The 20222-nt window shown below is 29.6% G+C and overlaps 4 protein-coding genes across 4 annotated transcripts; all 4 read left to right on the top strand.

Moving 5' to 3' along the window:
• Window positions 1–5100: 5100 nt before the first annotated feature.
• On the top strand, window positions 5101–5488 carry LOC124837318 (auxin-responsive protein SAUR21-like). The gene has a single exon (XM_047312646.2). The coding sequence runs from the start codon at window positions 5101–5103 to the stop codon at window positions 5392–5394; it is 294 nt and encodes a 97-aa protein (XP_047168602.1). The 3' UTR covers window positions 5395–5488.
• Window positions 5489–8768: 3280 nt separating this feature from the next.
• On the top strand, window positions 8769–9270 carry LOC124837316 (auxin-induced protein 10A5-like). Its single transcript, XM_047312644.2, has one exon. It carries the CDS (start codon window positions 8811–8813, stop codon window positions 9111–9113), a length of 303 nt encoding a protein of 100 aa, XP_047168600.1. The 5' UTR covers window positions 8769–8810; the 3' UTR covers window positions 9114–9270.
• Window positions 9271–11323: 2053 nt separating this feature from the next.
• Window positions 11324–11918, top strand: LOC124837317 (auxin-induced protein 15A-like). The gene has a single exon (XM_047312645.2). It carries the CDS (start codon window positions 11375–11377, stop codon window positions 11669–11671), a length of 297 nt encoding a protein of 98 aa, XP_047168601.1. The 5' UTR covers window positions 11324–11374; the 3' UTR covers window positions 11672–11918.
• A 1816-nt stretch (window positions 11919–13734) lies between these two features.
• LOC124837314 (pentatricopeptide repeat-containing protein At3g14330-like) lies at window positions 13735–15507 on the top strand. The gene has a single exon (XM_047312642.2). The coding sequence runs from the start codon at window positions 13985–13987 to the stop codon at window positions 15395–15397; it is 1413 nt and encodes a 470-aa protein (XP_047168598.1). The 5' UTR covers window positions 13735–13984; the 3' UTR covers window positions 15398–15507.
• The last annotated feature ends 4715 nt before the right edge of the window (window positions 15508–20222 follow it).

Here is a 20222-nt window from a genome sequence, read left to right as displayed (position 1 = left end):
ACAACTGGCATAAGACGTGGCCTCGCCGTTAGCCATATCAAACAAAAATTAACGTCATTCAATTTTAAGGACTAATAGTACTAGTTTCAAAACTATAAGGACTAAAAGCAATCAAAGTTTCAAGTAGGGACTAAAACCAAAATCGTGTAATACTTAAGTGACGAAAAACATATTTAACCTTACTTTAAATACAAATTTTAGGTTTAATCCAATTCATTTAGAAAATGAACTCAATTAGGTAATTAAAAAAGTATACTTTTGGAAGGAGAGACTTGATTTAAAAAGAGAAAAAGTAGAGACTATTTATAGAGATTAAATACATTATCATTAAAATATATAAGAATAACCAATTTCAAGTAATGCAAAGTTCTCTAAAGCCTAATTCAGTAGCATTTTGATTTTCAAGTGTTTGCCTTAATCTGTTCCCTGCAATACAGTTTCTCAGCAATTAAGTGGCCAAACGACCAACCCTAGTTTAAACAAACATATATATCTCAATTTTCTTTTAAGGGTAGTCAATGAACTCAAGCAACTGGAGAGCACTTTCAAATTCAATTTGGCATAAAATGAAATGCAGTATATGGTTTAGAACATTTTCAAGTTCTACGATCTTAGATTTAGACCTTTCTGAAATACATACATTAAGTTACACTATAAGTTTGTGAAATTGTCTTCAACAGATCAAATATCGAGAGGTGCGTTAAATTTGAATGTAAACTTTAATGTGAAAAAGTTTGATAAACTTTAAAAAGCTGTGCAAAAGTGTTGCAACATATATCATTCTGATCTAGAAACAGTGGAATAATAATTTGAATTTAGCTAAAGCTTTGACAGATGAATTTTCATGGCACAAAAAAAAAAGTGTTTGATATTGTACCGAAATGGAACTCTAATCATTTACACCATCTTGTCAACAAATAGTACACTCCATTGTGATTAGATCACTACAAATAATCAGCTGATATTTATCCAAAAAGATAATAAATCAGTACAAAACTTGAATAATGAATTGATTGATAGCATACTTTACTACCAATGTTAAATGAATTTGGTAAAATGGCAGCTTCTGCAACACACCCAGTGATATTTTAAACGTTATTTCCCGTAACATGCAGACTGAAGCTTTCAACCTCTTTCATTGAACTCAATTGTGGAAGACAATGACTTCTTAGAACTCTATCCAACAATACTATAATTAACGGCTATTATTCATTTGCCAAGTGCCTTCACTTGAGCTTTAAAAGTGTTGTACTATTATCTTATCTGTTTTCACGTCAAACAGCTGTAACATGGTTATGCCAAGGTACACTTTTGGATAAACTTAAGAAAAAAAATAATAAAATGAATTTTTATAATAGAATTAGTTTGTACTTTTTCAAAGTTAAACCTTTTTACAAATGCACCTTTTTTTTTTTAAATACTTGGGAGAAGTCTCACTACTGAATCAACCTTCATTTTAAGAACGAAGTATATATATATATATATATATAATATATATATATATATATATATATAGTGAAGTAAATATAGATTTCTTAGGTTCATAGTTGTTGCATACAAGTCATTAGGCTTTTCGAAACATTGCATTCAATATTAGACTATATATATATAGGAAGTGGCACCAAATATCAATTTAAATAAAGTATTTATGACATGTGAGATAAATAGGAAGCAAGCTAGAAATTTTTCTTTAACATTGTCTTGAGGAGACTTTAACTCTTAAGTTTGTATCTAATTAATTATATATATTGTATATTTTTAATTTGAGAATATTTTAAATAACTAATATTATTTTAAAAAGTAAATTTTAAGTCTAATTCAATATTAAAAAACAATTTATAATTAATTATACATATATAACAAACATATATTATTTATATTGAATAAGAATATGCAATTTATTATTAGAGTGTAATTTTTATAATCTTTGTATAACACATATACCTATTTCAGAATTTAAATATGAAGATATGATATACCGATATCAGTTCTTTAACATCACAAAACTTTTCTAAATTTAAGCAAAAAAACACACATTATAATATTATGCAATCCATTAATCAAACTTGGTCTGACCTATATTTATACCATCTTGTGAAGAAGCAATAGATTCCCGCTTGATTGGATGAGTACAATCAGTACATGTCTTGCACGGCCAATAATTAAAATTGAAAATATATGTGTGGATCTAATGCAATCCACAAATGCTTTTACACATAAATCTTTTATATTTATATGATACAATAAAAATCATTTAACGCATAAAAAATTAATAATATCTTTTTCCTTTAACTTGAGAATCGAAGTGTGAGTTTAAGTCCCACATTAGATAAAAATGAGAAAGTAGAACATTATATAAAGATGAAAGACCCATTTGCCCATTATTTTAAAATTTTGGGTAAAAAGTAATATTAATATCTTATATGGTTGAGCTCATATCTTATTCATATTTATATCTCTAGGTGAACCTCCTTCTCGACCCAACACCTTCTACAACTTTCACCACTTATATAAATACTTTTCTAATATTATATTTTCATAGTGTTACTTCTATATTTTTATACTATTCATGTAAAAAAAAACTTTTATTTTTTTTCCTAATTTGTATGGACTATAAGCTTTGTTTAACGGGCCCATTTCAGATTTAGACCCGCTCCCCATAATCCTGAAATTTAGTATTAGTCAACTCATCTAATTCCATGTTATTAAAGTTTAATTTACTTTTACACTTGCCACTTTCATTTATCGAATTTAGTCTTTAATACTCTTTAATTTCATCTATGAATGGGTTTTAACTATGTAACTTTCATTTATCTATTAATTAATGTTTAAGAAAAATACTAACATGGCAATATAGTGTTAGCACAGATTCACTAATGTAAAGAAAATTGATATTTTGATAACTAATCGTACTCTCTTTCATTTCTCTACAAAGATTTTTTTACTCGTGAATGTAATCCTCCGTTTTAGAATTCATTGTTTTAGGGTTTTTAAAAATCGGGTTGATAGGTTATTCTCCAATAGATTTAATAATCTCCCATAATTCATCAATTAAGATAAAAAAAATAATTCAAATGAATATTTTCTTTGAATTCACTAAAACGTCTTATAAAAGTAAAATCATCCGAAACTCCAAATTTATTGACTTTTTTTTTTTACTTTGATATTATTTCAGTCGGACCAGTTAAAAAATTTCATTCCGAAGGAGATTATACCAGTTCATTGACTGGTGGAAAACTTTAATTTCCATATTGTTTATATGATAACTATGATTACTCATATCAACTTCATCATCCGTACATAACACTCCACACTCCCATGTCCTAAATCTCATTCGATTTTGTTCTTTTGAGTGGATTTGAGGAAATAGATTTGAAGGGATTTGAGAGGATTTGAAAATAAATTTTTTTGTCGTTTATTTGAGTGAATTTTAAGGTAAATGAGAGTAAATTTGGAAATAATTTTTTTTTAATTTGTCATGTCAATACAATTCTATACTAATTCTCACAAATTTTATTTCTAAATTTACTCTCATTTACTTTCAAATTCATTCAAATAAAAGACAAAAAAATTTATCTTCAAATCCCTTCAAATTCACTCTCTCAAATTCACTCAAAAGAACGATGAATATGATCGGAGACTGACACACTTGCAACCATTTAAATTTGTATATGAAAAATTTTCCAATATTTTAGTCAACTGTTTGAAATGTATTGAAGACTAACAGAGCCATGTGAATTTAATTTGAATGTAGGTAAGGTTTTGATGGTGACAAGGAAATAATTCATCAAGGAATTAGTGGAGTTGAATTGTGATTAGATAAGTATATAATGAGTACAAGTGTTGCACGGCAGATAAATACAGATGGTTTAACCAATCGCATTTCCATCGTACAACAGAGTGATTTAATGAAAATTTCATCAATGGCTTTTTTATACCATCTTGTCAACAAATATTAAATCAATGACCTTCACCCTCCAATCAGTGTACTTTCATTAAATGAGTACAGATCAGTGTATGTTGTGAATCTACCAATTACATCATATTTCAGGGAAATCAAATGTGGATCTATCTAACCAATTCTAATAATGGATTTCTCATCCAACTAAATTTCTTTACCTCTCGTTTCATCTCTTGCTTCTTGAATTTTGAAGAGTTTTCATATCATATTTAATCATTTTATATAGTTTAAATATTTTTTATTTATTTTATCATTTGACATGTATTTTAAAAATAAAACTACGATGAAGTTTCGTGTTCTAAAACAAACAATATTTTAAATATATAATGATTAATCATAAATATCACGATGATTGATCATAAATATCATTTAACTTATTTGAGATCGAAACATTAGTTTCTATTATACTCAATAATCTTAAGTAATTTAGTAATTAATACTTTTTTCACTCAATTAACCCTAATAATATTATCTATGATCAAAACAAATATGAAGAACCCTAATAATATTATCTATGATCAAAACAAATATGAAGAGTATATGAGATGATTAATCAATTTATGTGAATCCTTTTATATTCTACTTGGATTCATACGTCATTTGTATTGCATTTCTCTCATAAAAGAAAAAACTCTATAGTGGTATCACATGGAAAATAATAAAGAACTCACTTGAATAAGAAACAAGCACAACACATAAATAAAGGAGAGATTCACACCAATTCGAGCTCAAACTTAGATTCGCAATTTGATTTCTAAGAATAATTTATAATTCATTTTTCTATTAATCTATTATATATATACTACAAATTTTTTCCTATATATTAATTTTCTTTTATATAATATAAATAATTTAAAATATATTTTTTCTTTTCTTTTAAAGAGCCTGTTTTTCATCGGTCCATTCAAATAAAGCATAAACAGCATCAGCGCCTTCAATAAATAAGCAGTGAAGGTCATTGGCAGCTTTTTGCCTCCAGGTTTGAGAACACACTGCATGATCTTTTGAATACATGTGTCCCACATCATTCTCTACTTTCAGAGCTGATTCTTCCTCGCACCTTCGTCTATAAATCCACAAGAATATCTTAAACATTTTTCACCCAACCCAACTTCTACCAAACACTATACTATACTGTAATGGCTATTCGTTTGCCTTGTGTTTTGAGTGCAAAATACATTCTTCGTCGATCAAATCCGCTTGCAAATCATGCAGCTGCAACATCAGTGGGTGTGCCTAAAGGGCACTTTGCCGTGTACGTTGGAGAGGGTAAAAAGAAGAGATTTGTGATACCAGTATCAGTGTTGAATCAACCCTCATTTCAGCGACTGTTAAGCATAGCAGAGGAAGAATTTGGCTTCAGTCATCCAATGGGTGGGCTTACGATTCCATGCACAGAAGACATTTTCCTTAACATCATCTTCTTTTCGTAGGCCGTGACATGCAGTTACAGTAAACTTTAAGACAGTTCTTCTTTTATGGTTTTTTTATTTTCACATGGGCTTCATACTCATGCAGAAAAGTTACTATGATGCTGTTGGATTTTGAGAACTGTCGGCAAATAATGATGCATTTAAAGTATTACTATGTTCCCGTTTGGTTGTTGTTTCTCAATTACTATTTCAACCATTTTAGTCTTCACGTATGAACTTATCTAAATTCTTTCCGGTTATGTATTTCCTTGTAATATATAATTTTTTTTTAGTTCCTATAATTTATTTCTTAAAAGAAGAAATTCAAATTTTAAAAAAATATGATTTTTTTTATCAATCATAATGAATATATAAAATGAGAGTATTCAGGCACTTCAACACATATACTTCATTTACAAAAGCGAAATGAAAATGAAGCATACTCAAAATTTTCCTACAGATACCACTCTGTCAGCATATTAAATGTCATAAGTATTCACAAAATATCAAGTCTAATAATATGAAGTTAGTTTAATTTGACCAAGCTCAAGCAACAATGACTGATTGATGTTCTTCCTTGTGTTTATGTAATCATGACTGAGTATTACATTGTTTTCCTCTTCTTAATTTTCAACTCATTTATGAGTGGACCATGTAGTGATTCATCTTTTTTTTTCTTAATCTATAACTACAAAGAAAACAAATACTGTAGATTAATTATAATATTTAAGTTTCAAAGATTCCATAAAACATTATAAATTCTTTAATTCCATTCTTCAACTATTTACATTGACTAGGTGATATGAATATATATTTCAACAAATTAAATCAAAATAGATCTTACAGTAACTTAAAGAAAAAAACTTATATCTATTAATTATCAAACCAAAAAAACTATAAAAAGTAAATATTATTTAAACATATTTTTAGAAAAATCGATAATGAGGATAAAATTACTCTTCACGTGTATATAGCTTGTGAAATTGTTGTAATTGGCAGAGGAAGAAAAATGCAGTAGAGTAACAAACTAGCTAACTCAAATCATCTTCGTAAAATACATTAGGCATGTTATATATTTTTCATGCTTATGAATTATAAAAGGGCAACTCATTGATTGAGTGGCAAACTAAACTAGTCCATCGAATTAAAATGTGGAAATTACCTTTTGATTTAAGAGAAAACATTTTTGTTACGGAAACAAATTGCACTAATTAAGCATATACGAAACTCTCTCATAATTAATTTGTGAAATAGACTGTTTTCCTTTTTTTTTTCTTATCTCAAAATAACAATTATACGACACATGGCTGAAGGTTTGAATATACTATTTCAATCCTTCGCCAACCGGCAAAAAAATTAGATGGGGCATAAGGGTTAAAGCTACATCGTTTCCTTAAAGTTTATTTATCATTTTCCATCTAATATTTATCATAATTATTCAACATGGCAAAAAAAATAGTCATTAATTACTTTCATTAAATTGGTTTTAATACTATTTAGAAGATGATAGCATGAAAAGTTGGTGTCAAGTTAGATAACTCGGTCACACTCAACAACGACACATGTCATTCATCTCCATTAAAAAAAATAAAATAAAATAAAAAACTATTTTTTAATTATCTAACTAATATACCCGCACTGCCATTCCAAAATCAGTGAACGATTGTGTTGAACAAATCGAATAGCAAAAGCAGTATGAATTCAATTTGAACGTAGTTGAGTTTTGATGCGACTAGGAAATAATTGATCACGGAATTTCAATCAGTGTAGAATTGCATTCCTATCAGATGAGTATATGCATATAGTCAGTACATGTTTTGCACGGCAAATACTTGCACAGATGATTTCTGAGGTCAAATAATGTGAATCTAACCAATTACAATTCCATCGTACAAAAGAGCTGTTCATAATATTCACACAATCATTTGAATCTAATTATATAAAGAATTTGACATCATTTTTATCTAAAATCGTAAGATAATTCACTAATATATTTTCATTTCTATTTAACCTGGAATTTAAACTCTCACTTATAATTATAATAGGATTACCTTGGCCTTGAATTAAGATTAGGTAGTCCAAATATATAAGACTATGTGTTCGTTTGGGTGGATGTCTCTCATCAAGTGAAAATGCAAGAAATGATTTGCGATGAAAACTGTGTTTGTTTGGCATGATTTGGAACGATGGAATTAAGATGATTTGCGAGATATATGAGTTTTTATGATCTCTGCATAATGCGATGATTTGCGATGATTTGAAGTAAAATCTCATGTATGCCCTCACTGCTTTGTAAAAGTATACCTTCGCTGCTTTGTAAAATACCAACCGAAAAATAAAACGTACAAAAAGAATTCCTTAAAGAAGATGAAAATCAGAAGCAGCGTATTCGGTTACAGGAAGGGGTATTCGGTTTCGCCCCTGCAACCAAAAGAGAAAGGGGTGTATTTGATTCCCTCGTTACACTTTCACCCTCTCCACTCCACCAAGGTCTTTTTCCCATCGTTACTTTCTTTCTTGATTTTTATTTAGTAGTTTTTATTATGCCTTTTTGCCTGTTTGTGCTTTTTATTCAGTAAATTAAGAGTAGAAGAATACCCAAAATGAATCCTAAAGTTTGTTGCTTTAATATTTCTTTTCGGAATTATATTGATAGTTTTTTTCTGTCTTTTTTAATCTTATGTTTATTTGATGCTAGGGTAAATAATATTACAAAAATATAACAATTAAAAATAAATTCGTTTTAATAAATTCAATTTTTGTACAATATCAAAATTAATTTTAATAATTAATATTAATTTTTTACTCTCTATAAACATTTTTACAATTAAATATAAAATTAACAATTATTATTTTATATTAATTTAATAACTAGGGGTATTTTGGTAATCTTCAATTTTTATCAATTAAACAAATTCTTTTAATCAGTCACATCAATCAAATCTTACACTAATTCTCAGACACTTTACTTCTAAATCTACTCTTAATTACCCACAAAGCCACTCAAAAAAACAACAAATAAATTACCCTCAAATCTCCTTAGATCCTCTCAATTACTCTCTCACAAATCATCTCCCACAAATACATCCAACCCAACAAAGCATAAATTTGAATGTAGATCTAATCTAACCAAGTGGATCTCCACCGTACAAAGAGGTAGAAACTTGCATTTATGTGATGTTTGTTGAAATAATTAATTTGTAGGAGTCATGTACATGTGTTCACTCGGTCAGATAAGCAGTGAAGTTCATCAACACGTTTTGGCCAATAAGTTTGAGTACACACTGCGCGTTCTTTTCAATGCATATGTCCCACATCGATTAATACATCACCCAAACGCTTTCATCTATAAATACACACACAATATCCCACACTTCCTCCACACAACTCAATTCTCAAACACAATAACCTCTTCCAACTCCTAACCAATACCACACATGGCTATTCGTTTGCCCAGTGTTTTGAGTGCTAGACACATTCTTCGCCGGTCTAGTCTTTTTGCAAATCATGCAGCTGCAACATCACTCGATGTGCCCAAAGGCCACTTTGCTGTGTACGTAGGAGATGCTGAAAAGAAGAGATTCGTGATACCTGTGTCATATTTGAACCACCCTTCATTTCAAGAGCTTCTAAGTATAGCAGAGGAAGAATTTGGCTTCAGTCATCCAATGGGTGGTCTCATCATTCCCTGCACACCAGAATTTTTCCTTAACATCACCTCTAGCTTACATAGGCTATGATCTACGTTTTACCACAGTTTTTTGTTTCATTTTTTTGTTTTTGCCTTTTTTGCCTTTCAACATGTGGTGTCAGAAAAGTTTACCCATGCTGAAAGGTTTTTCGAATTGTATCATTGGCAAAGAACATCAGTACAAAAACAATGGATTACAAACATCACTATATTCCATGTTGTTTACAGTTATTTTTTACAGTTATTCTCTCTGTGTTTCACTGCTGAGCTTAACTATATACCTACGTACTAATCTAGAACCGAAAGTGACTTCGATATCCTTAAGGATGCTAAAGTATAGCTTATAAACTTGTTCAATCAAAGTCATTGTTAAGTTCTCAAAATTTCCTACAAAAGCACTGAGGCATATATATGGTTTTTCTAGTTTTGGAATCGTACAGGAATATCATTCAATAATTGAGTGGACAACTAAACTAGTCAATTGTATTAAAATATGAAAAACACCCTTTAATTTAATTATTGGTGAAATAATAATAATAATAATATAATAGGCAGGAAGCCTTCCTTGAAAAATCACTAGACAGTACTATCATAATACAGCTGATGTCCACACCACACAAATCAACCAAGTAGGATCCGGGAAGCTTCCTCTTCTATTAACGGAGCACAGTTAACAGTACAAACATTAATGGTGGAAGACCCGAAATGTTTTCTATCATAACTTCCAAAAGAGATACGAATCACACAAGCTGATATATATGCAATACGTCTTGAAGTTCAGAGAATAAAAGATTCGCATTATACTGATATATTATAATAGATTTGAGAGGGAATTTGAGCTGTATGTGTTTATAGTACTTCTTAGAGGGCTAATTAACAACTAATCAACAAACATCTCCAGCAACCCAAATAAGTTATTATTTTCAACGAATTAATATCTTGTAACATTTTCTGTAATACCAATTAATGAACACTCGGAATTCTTGATGGGTTTCTTCCGAATTTTTAATGTTAGTGATCCTTCTAATAATCCTTTTTTTTTTCAGATTCCATTAAGAGCATATTGTAAGTTGTAGCTATATTTGACCTAAATAGACAAAACGTCAATGGATTTAAGGTATTGTCAAGTTTCTCTGTATGTGGTTTGGCATATTAACAAGCAGTGTATTAGGGTTTAGTCAGAAGAAAGAAAGAATATAAGTGATGTAAGTTATAGGAAGCTAAGGATTCTCTTTCAACTGAAGCCATATGCATCAGTCAATTGCCTACTATAAAAGTCTAAAAGCAGTGTGAATTTAATTAGCGTTTGAAAGTTGACTATGAATAATTGATCAAGGAATTCCAATCCGTGGACTTGCATTCCGATTGGAGCAGTACAGTCGAATATTCAGATGACAGAAACGTCGATTTAGGCAATTAAATTTCCATCGTACAGAGTGGTGGTTGATACTATACCCAAATGAAAATCTAATCAAATTTGGTCACAGGCCCAGTTATCTTGTCAAGAAAAAGTAGAGTCGCATTTATTATGATTAGATCAATGGTGTTCACCTTCTAATCTTGAACTTGCATTATGAGTTTATGACTTTGTACAAATCAGTATATGCTATTGCACAGCTAATTATCAGATGATTTTTGTCTACTTGAGGTGAAACGTGGATCCAATCCAGCCAGTTACATTTCAAACGTACAAAAGAGTGGTAGGAATTGCACTTGCACCATCTTGTCAAAAAACAGTAGACGCACCCGTGTTCGAAGAAAAATTATTTTTGAACGTTGGAGTCTTAGTAAAACAGAAAGAAAGAGACCTACGAGAAATAAACTGCTAGAAAATAGCGAGGTTATTGTAGTAACGAAGAGTTTAATACATAGATATTGATGTCAAAACAATAGGCTATCAACCAATGAAAATTCATTATCAGTATAACTTATAAGATAAAGAAGATAAACAGTGATGAATTATTACTCTCCGACCAAAACAAAAAACTGAAATAGTGAATTGTATAATCTTTCTGAAGTCCTTCTCAAAAGAGATCATAAACTATTCTATGTATGTTAAATCAATTTGGTGAGGCAAGTGTAGGTGTTTTCTGGGAAGTGATGAGTTTATGCAATAAATAAGAAGAGAGGGTCATCAACGCGTTTCGTGCCAATTATATTGAGTACAGGCCGCGTGATCTTTTGGATGCATATGTCCCACACAAATAAAAACCCACTCATTCCTGCTTATGCTTTCATCTATAAATGCACACAATGTACTAAGCATTTTCCACCAACTCAATTGTCTTGCAAGCTCTAAACAACACTACCATGATGATGGCTATTCGTTTTCCAGCTGCCTTCAGTGCCAAACACATCCTTCGCAGATCTAATCTGTTTGCAAATCAGGCACTCGATGTGCCTAAAGGGTACTTAGCTGTGTATGTAGGAGAGGGTGAAAAGAAGAGATTTGTGATACCAGTGTCAGTGTTGAATCAACCCTCGTTTCAAAAACTGTTGAGTATAGCAGAGGAAGAATTTGGCTTCGATCATCCAATGGGTGGCCTTACTATTCCATGCACACAAGATATCTTTGTTAACATCACCTCTGGCTTACATAGGCTATGACATGATGCAGCTAGTAAATCTGAAGATAGTTTTTGTTACATAGTTTTTTTCCTTTCAACTATGACATGATGCAGATAAATTAAATCTGAAGATGGTTTTTGTTGCATAGTTTTTTTCCTTTCACGTGGGGTTAAGAAAAAGTTCCCCTTGCAGAAAGGTTTACTGTGTAATTGGGTTTTCAGGTTACCTTTCAAGTGTATCATACGCAAATAACATCATAAACGGATGAAAAACATTACTATATTAATCCATTTTTGCTTTCTACTCTTTCTTTTCGTTCTTTCTGTGAATTTGAAGCCACTACTCATAATTATCTTGGTAAAATTTGAACTGAAAGTTACTCTGGTAGCCTTATGCTCTATTCGTTTGAGCGGATTTCACTGTAGACGGGATTTAAGAAGATGGAAATGCAGTATTTTTTTTGTTCGCTTGAAAAGAAACGAGGGTGATACTGCGGATGGAAATGCGGGATTGTTTACCAAATCTCTCATGTTAGGAGAGATTTGAAGGATTTGTTGTAATTTTATTATATTACCCTTATGGCTTTAATAATAATAATAATAATAATAATAATAATAATAAAATAATTATTATTATAATAATAATAATAATAAATAAACAGTAATAATAATAATACAATTTTTTCATGTTAAAAGTTAATTTTTACTTTTTTCTTTTCTTATAATAATTTTTAGAATTATATATATAATATTAATAATTATAATTTTATATTATTTTTACTATTAAATATATTTTAATAATCTTCAATTTTTACCCATTAAAATCTTTAATTTTTATTAATCATAATATTAATAATTATCATTTTATATTACTTTAATAATTAGGATATTTTGATAATGTTTCATTTCTATCCATTAAACAATTTTTTTATTTATCACATCAATCAAATCTTACACTAATTCTTATAAATTTTACTTCCAAATTCACTCTCAATTACCTTCAAATTCACTCAAACAAAAAAAAAATTCACCCTCAAATAATAAGATTTTAATTCATCTTCGAATCGAACTACACTTTAATATTTTAACTTCCTGTGTCAACCCCAGGAACACAATCAAATGGGTTGTTGTTGTCCTCAAAAATGCCTGGAGTAGTACTATTATATATTTTCTTCAAAAGTTTTTATTAGTTTAATGTTCAACATAGTTAATAATATATATATATATATATATATATATATATATATATATATATATATATATATATATATATATAATTTAATATCTTGAATATAGCTTTCATTTCCTTCTTTAAGTATTAGTAATAAAATTATAATCGATTGGAGATAGAAGAAATCGAAAGTCAATTGTGAAATTAGTTGTGATATCATTTTATATAGTAAATGTACAATATGACTGGGTGGCCGTTACCCCTAAAGAAGGACAAATGGTCATGTAAGAATATCAAACTCTGAGAAGATATCACGAGATCATCCTGTCGATAGGATTAAAAGTCGATTGGACGATTTTATAATAAAGAACTCTTTAGAAGACATTGAAAATCAAAATTAAGGATAAGTGTTGATTAATGTATAATGGATCGAGATTAGATTGTGATTAAGGTTATAAATTATAAATAAAAATGATAAATAGATAGGTGATTGCATTTATTATGAATTTAAAATTTTATTCTGATCCATTCAGATTAATTATTAACTTAAGCATGAGAGTATCTTTGATACTTACCTCGATGGGTTACGAAGGAAGACTTCGACTTAGAACAAACATAGACTTAAAACAAATATAGGAACCCGTAAAACTAAGGAGTAAAAGCGTAAAATTGTGTTTCATAGAATTGCTCGACCTTACTCCTAAAAATAACTTATATCTTAATATTATAAAAATATATATATATATATACTTAACAATTTAATAAATTAAAATTTTAATTATATTTTTATTTTGCAAAAGATGAGGTCTCGCGGGAGGAAGGAGGAATGATGCTTATTGCACCCTAGTCATATGTGTGAAAAATATCGGCATCCCACTTCAGGATTTATAGAATTTTATAATATATGTGTTGTGCTATTATCCAATAGTTGACTACTTAGTCCTGAATTTTGCAATAAAGTGTGCATGATATGGTTTCTACATCTTGCTTAATTTTTTGTCCTATTTTCTCTCGTGATTTCCTTTTCATGAATTCTCTCTTGCTCTCAAAGATACAAAGTACTATGATTTTCAATTTCAGGAAAAGGATGATTGAGCAATAGCATCTATGCACCCTGATTCCTGTGTATGTTGCTAGTATCAACAACGACTCTTCTTGATTCCATTTTCATTTTCTTATTACATGTCTAAGTCCAACATATTTGAGTTTTTGCACCAATCTCGTGTAAGTGGCGATGTCTCAGCCATTAAGAAACTCCACGCTCAGCTACTAAGAACAGGCATGATCTTCCTATCCCATCATCTCCACACCCAACTCATTTCCACATACGCAGCATGCCTCCCTTACAACAACCTTCACTTGGTCAAAAACTTCTTCAAATGCATGAATTCCACCAACCCATTACACTTCAACGTCATAATATCTAATTTCTGTCGCAAAGGTTTCCCCTTTCTCGCTCTCGCCTCCTTCTCCTTCATGAACAGCAACGGAGTCCCCTTAGATACCTACGCTTTGTGTAGCACGTTGACCGCCTCATCTAAAGTCAAAGACCTTAATTTTGGGAAGCAGATACATACCCAGTTGGTAAAATCAGGTTGGTCTGCTAGCGTGTTTGTGGGCAGTGCTCTCATCGATCTCTACTCCAAATTGTCGAATGTAGAAGATGCAGCCCTTATGTTCGATGAAATTCCCGAGAAGAACACTGTGTGTGCCAATGCACTTTTGTCAGGTTATGGCGAAGCTGGGCTTTGGGCTCGGGACCTTGAACTTGTTAGGAAGATGCACGAGTTGAAATTGAAGCATGATAACTTTACTCTATCAGCAGCTTTGCGTGCATGCACCGGATTGTCTGCTGTTGAAATGGGTAGGCAAGTGCATGGTTACTTGCTCCGTACGATACCTGATGTAGAGAGTGATGTGTTTCTTCAGAGCGCGTTGATCGACATGTATGGAAAGTGTGGATTAGTAAAGAAGGCTCGGCAAGTGTTGGACTTGGATGGGATGGAGATTAGGAAAGAAGGAAGAAGCAGGGACATTGTGTTATATACTTCAATGCTGGGTGTGTACGGCAGGAATGGACATTACAAGGAAGTGATTGATTTATTTGATTGGATGTGGATGGAAGGAATCCGGGCGGATGGAATAGCATTCTTGACAGTGATATCTGCTTGTGGTCGCACTGGCCAAGTTCATGCTGGTGTAAAGTATTTTGAATCAATGACTAATGAGTTCAAGTTAGATCCTGGTCCAGAACATTACAGCTGCCTGGTTGATTTACTTTGTAGGGCTGGTGAATTGCAGAGGGCGTGGGAATTGTTGAATGAGACAGTCTATAAGGGAATGGAGAATTGTACTGTTTCAATGTGGGGAGCTCTACTGAGTGCTTGTGTGGATCGAGGGGATTTAGAGCTGGGAAAATTGGCAGCAAAGAGGGCTCTAGAGTTAGATCCTCAAAATGTTGGGATATGCATTATGCTGTCAAATCTGTATGCCAAGTTTGGCATGTGGGAGGAAATTGGAAACTTGAGGGAATTGATCAAAACAAGAGGTTTAACAAAAGATGTTGGATGCAGTTGGGTTCAGGTCACTCACTAGTTCAATGGATTCTCTCTATATGTTACACCATGTAACAAGCAGAGAACAAAACACAGGATTCGGATCTTGATCATTCGTGATATTCTCTCATTAATTATTTTATATGCAAATTTAGTTTTGCTCTGAAAAATTATTAAATTGACAACTAAAAATAAAGAAAGCATACAAGTATATTTTTGTTTCTGAAAACAAAAAAAAACAAACTGAAAGAGGGAAAAAAGGGAAGGAAAAAACGATTGGGCCTTGAGCCCAGGAAGGGTTTCACCATTTCTAAACAAAACTTAAAAAAAAAAACTAATACTTCATCGTATAAATTAAGAGTTTAAAATCTATTTTTAAATAAAATGTATTGATTACTTTTAAATAATTTAAACTGGTTTAATCTAATTTATTTTCATCCTCAAACAAAAATTCTTAACCTCTTCTGGAGTTGATTTAGTTAAGAATGTTTTGTTATTTTAAATTATTTTATATCTTATTACAGTACAATCATAAGTGAATTAACTTGGCTTATTTTTTATAATATTATAATTAAAAAACTTACGTATTTTATCTAATATTATTATATATATATATATAATAGTTTAAAATTAAGGGTGTGTTCTTTTGGGTGTATTTGGGAGAGATGATTTGGAGGAGATGATTTGAATGGATTTGAGGGTAATTTTGTAGTTGTTTTTTTGAGTGAATTTGTAGGTAATTGAGAGTGAATTTGAAAGTAAAGTTTGTGAGAATTACTGTAGGATTTGATTGATGTGATAGATTTTAAAAATTAGTATAATTGGTATGAAATAAAGATGACCAAAATGCCCCTCTTTATAAAATAAATATAAAATGTTATTTATTAATGTTATATTTAATTGTAAAAATGTTTATAAAGAGAAAAAATGATGTATAATTTATAAAATTTATGTTTAAATATTATTAAAATTATAATTTAGTAAAATGAATTAATTTTAAAATGTCGTATTAACAAGATATTAAATTTAAAAATGCAAGTATATTAATATTAGAAAAACACAATTATAAGAAAGATTTTTGAAACACACAAAAATGTAACCGGTTACAGTTTGCCGTGGTTACAGTTTGCGATTACAAAACCATTTGAAAACTCTTCATATTGACGTAACCGATTACGTCTCTGGTGTAACCGATTACAAACCCTTCATTTAAACATTGTTCATCATCTTCTTCGCCTCTGACGCACGCGGTTTCATCTTCTTCTTCAAGTCTTTGATTCTTCTTGCCATCAACATGCACAACGTCATTCTTCCTCCCAGTCTACAAACCTGCAAATGCAAACCACCATATACATGACAATAGGTTCTACTTACCTCACCACTTCCTCTTCCTCGTCTCAGCAAAACAACAAGGCACTCTCCATAGCTCTCAACAACGTACACTTATGGAATTTAGGTAATACGGTAAGGGCACACAAGACTTTTTCCAAACAATCCACGTAAATTTCTTCAAAGTTGAGAGTGACCAAAATTGAGTATATCCCGCAAATTCCCGTAAATCCGTCGTCGACGATCCATCCTTTTCCTCGCAAACGAACAACATGGGATTTGTAGATCATCGCCCGCAAATTCGCATGATCAGTAAAATCTGTTCATGCGAAAACAGCCTAAAGTATCAATTATATTGTGACAAAAAATAAATTAAATATCTAAACTAGTTATATATTATTAAACAACATTATATTTAAAACAAATTTGATAACCTTCATAATTAATAATGATAAATAGTTATAACGAAAAAACTTATAAAAAATAAAATGAAATTGTTGTTAATGGTGACAAACTCACCTTTAACTCTAATCCATTTAACTCTCAAATTAAATTAGTCAAACTTAATTTGGTCCACATTTAAAAAAGTTAATTTTTTTCTATCCAATCCCCTTCCAACTCTTGATAAGCCAAATTGATTGACAAATTTAAACTTATTTTGAGATCTTTAAATTATTTTTATGCTAATATATATATATATAAAGTCCATCTTCCGAAGGCAGTAGTGTGTTTATCTAATGCGCCTTTTAAGGTGGACCCCATGGATGTACCTACATAGCCTTGTTAGTTTATGTGGTTCCTAAGTTGCTTACCAAATGAAACCACTTTCCATCTCTCCCATATCATATCAATCTGTACTTTATAAAATAATTCATATTCTGCATCACACACAACACAAACCTACTTATCCAAATCATTTTATTCTCATCTTCCTTTTATTATCCAAACACTCCTACTGTCTTTTTCAATCCAATGTCTACCAAATATATTATGAAGTTCAAAAATAGTATTATTTGAGCATAAATTCTGTTCCAATATTTTTATATTATTATTTTATTAATTTACTTTCTATTCATTATTATAATATAAAGAATTATGTCATTGTTTCCTTTTTAGTATGCATTAAAAGATTAAAAACCAATATTTTTATCAATATTTACAACATGCACATAAGAATAAAAATAAGTCATTGGACAGATTACAAATATACTTATCTCCAATTTTAAACATCAAAAATAAATTTATGTCTGACTAAAAATTTGTTATAAGAACCCTCTTCTCAGTGTTATAATATTATAAAGTATCGTTTTTGTAGGTTGTAAACATAGGAGTTCTGGAGCAGAAAAATAAAAACAAAATTAAATAACTAACTAAGAGAAGAATGAGATTAATTGTCCCAATAATTGGAAAGAAGAAAAAAAATGGTTTTCTTCGTCTTAAAAACTTAGGCTTCATTAATTTTAACTCTCTAATAATATTTTTAATTAAGTTTTTATTATATTTTGATTATTGAGTATTAAAAATTTTATATCTTTTAATTGAGTTGTTATTTTTAATTTTCTTTTTCATTGGATGATTTTATTATTATTTTACCCAATTATTTTCCTTAATTATTTTTTTTCGTGTTAAAAGATTTAAAATTTTGTATTATAAAAAAAATATTGTAATTAATGCAAATAACAGGTAGTTTTATTATTTTAAATAAAAATATATTAAATATCAAAATTGTTATGTTTTTCAATAAGTTTTATTTTAGCACTTACAATAAAGAAACAATTGTCATTATCAGTACATAACATTATTGTCATGTTTTTCAATGACTTTCATGTCATCACCTACTGAAATTAAAGAATTAGTCCTCACCACCATTGATGTATGTAACATTATCTATTATGGCTTCAATTAAACTAATAAAAGATATTTGTCATTTTACATTACTATAATATCGTTTATATTCATTACAAAACTTCACATATCTTCAAAGGACAATATAATAATCAGATCAGTCAAATAATAAAAAAGTTTAATTTTAGAAACTCATACTACAAGATTTTCGTAATTAATAACAAATATGTATCAATGAATCTATAATTATTGACGGATGATAAAATTTATTAATAATCACTTTATCAACAAATTTTTAATAGTTAGTAACCTATCGATAAAATCGAATTACTATAATATCGTTTAATTTTAGAAACTTCACGTATCTTCAAAGACAATATAATAATCAGATCACTCAAATAAAAAAAAAAGTTTAATTTTAGAAACGCACACTACAAGATTTTCGTAATTGATAATAAATATGTATTAATGAATCTATAACTATTAACGGATCAAAAAATTCATCACTAAAATTTATTTATAATTATTTTATCAATAAATTATGAGTCATCGGTAATTTATCAGTAAAATCGAAATTACTAACAATTATTTGACGAGTTGTGTTCATTGTAATAATTTTCTTGTAAGGTGAGTTGGAAATATTAAAGTGTTGAATACTCAATAAAAATAAATAAATTTAATAACAGTTCACTCAAATTTATGAAAGATTTTAAACTTAAATAAATCTTAAAAAATTTGGTCAACCAATAATAATTAAGCAATAAGTGGCAAGAAACCAAAGGCACAATTAGTTATTTTTGGTACATCAAGCGAGAAAATGTACATGGTACAATTTTGCAGAAGCTTCCCTGGGCTTGCACATAATTATTTGGTAAAATTATTTCTTGAAAGATAAATTTAGCAGAAAAATCCGTAAGAAATAATTGATATTCTAGAAGAGAAATTAACATTTTACTTATAACTTTACGACTTTATAGTCATAACCTTTCCAAATAGTATCGTAATGGATTAATCTTCATAACTTAAAAAAGTTTAAATTTCTAACTTTTTATTTTTAACATGTGATCTTCATATATAAAAAATCGGATACAATTACCTCAGTATATTGTTTTGACAATAGAACTTTAGGGGCAAGAGTAACATGGCTTTCACGTGCCAGATGAAAGGCAAAGTCCCTATCAACTTAAAAACAATATCCCTTATGCTAAATTTATCTCCTTAGCACATTTTGGTTAAAATTTATGAGCTTTTCAATGTTTCCCATTTTTCTCTTATTAATCTCATTCACTAATCATCCACTAAACTATAGTTTTTCATTAAAACAAGAAAAAAAAACTTTTTTTCTCGTTGAATGAACTCGCATGCATTCCTTAAAATCTCAGTATAATTTGTTAGGTTATCGAGGATGAAGTTTATCCAAAAAATATAATATCAATGAGATATGAGCTCATGTAAAGGATTAATATTATTTTCTATACTTAAAATTTTAAGACAATTGATTAATGAATTTTTTATCTTTATATAATGTTTTACTTTTTTTATTTCTATACCATATGAGACTTGGATTGGACTTATTTGGATTTCCAACATAATCTTCTTTTATCTGTGTGAAAATGTGAACAAATAATTTATGCAATACAGATATTTTAAGTTGGATATATTCTGTAGTAGTTTCGATTTTTTGGACAAGC

Source organism: Vigna umbellata, chromosome 2 (genome assembly GCF_029865625.1).
Source record: "Vigna umbellata cultivar VRB3 chromosome 2, Vumbellata_1.0, whole genome shotgun sequence".
NCBI lineage: Eukaryota > Viridiplantae > Streptophyta > Magnoliopsida > Fabales > Fabaceae > Vigna > Vigna umbellata.
The sequence above is the reverse complement of the archived record's forward strand: the minus strand, read 5'-3'. Positions and strand labels throughout refer to the sequence as shown.

What these genes read in the sequence shown, in the direction of transcription:
- LOC124837316 (XM_047312644.2), top strand. Translation starts at nt 8,811, where the DNA reads ATGGCTATTCGTTTGCCCAGTGTTTTGAGTGCTAGACACATTCTTCGC.
- LOC124837317 (XM_047312645.2), top strand. Translation starts at nt 11,375, where the DNA reads ATGATGATGGCTATTCGTTTTCCAGCTGCCTTCAGTGCCAAACACATC.
- LOC124837314 (XM_047312642.2), top strand. Translation starts at nt 13,985, where the DNA reads ATGTCTAAGTCCAACATATTTGAGTTTTTGCACCAATCTCGTGTAAGT.
- LOC124837318 (XM_047312646.2), top strand. Translation starts at nt 5,101, where the DNA reads ATGGCTATTCGTTTGCCTTGTGTTTTGAGTGCAAAATACATTCTTCGT.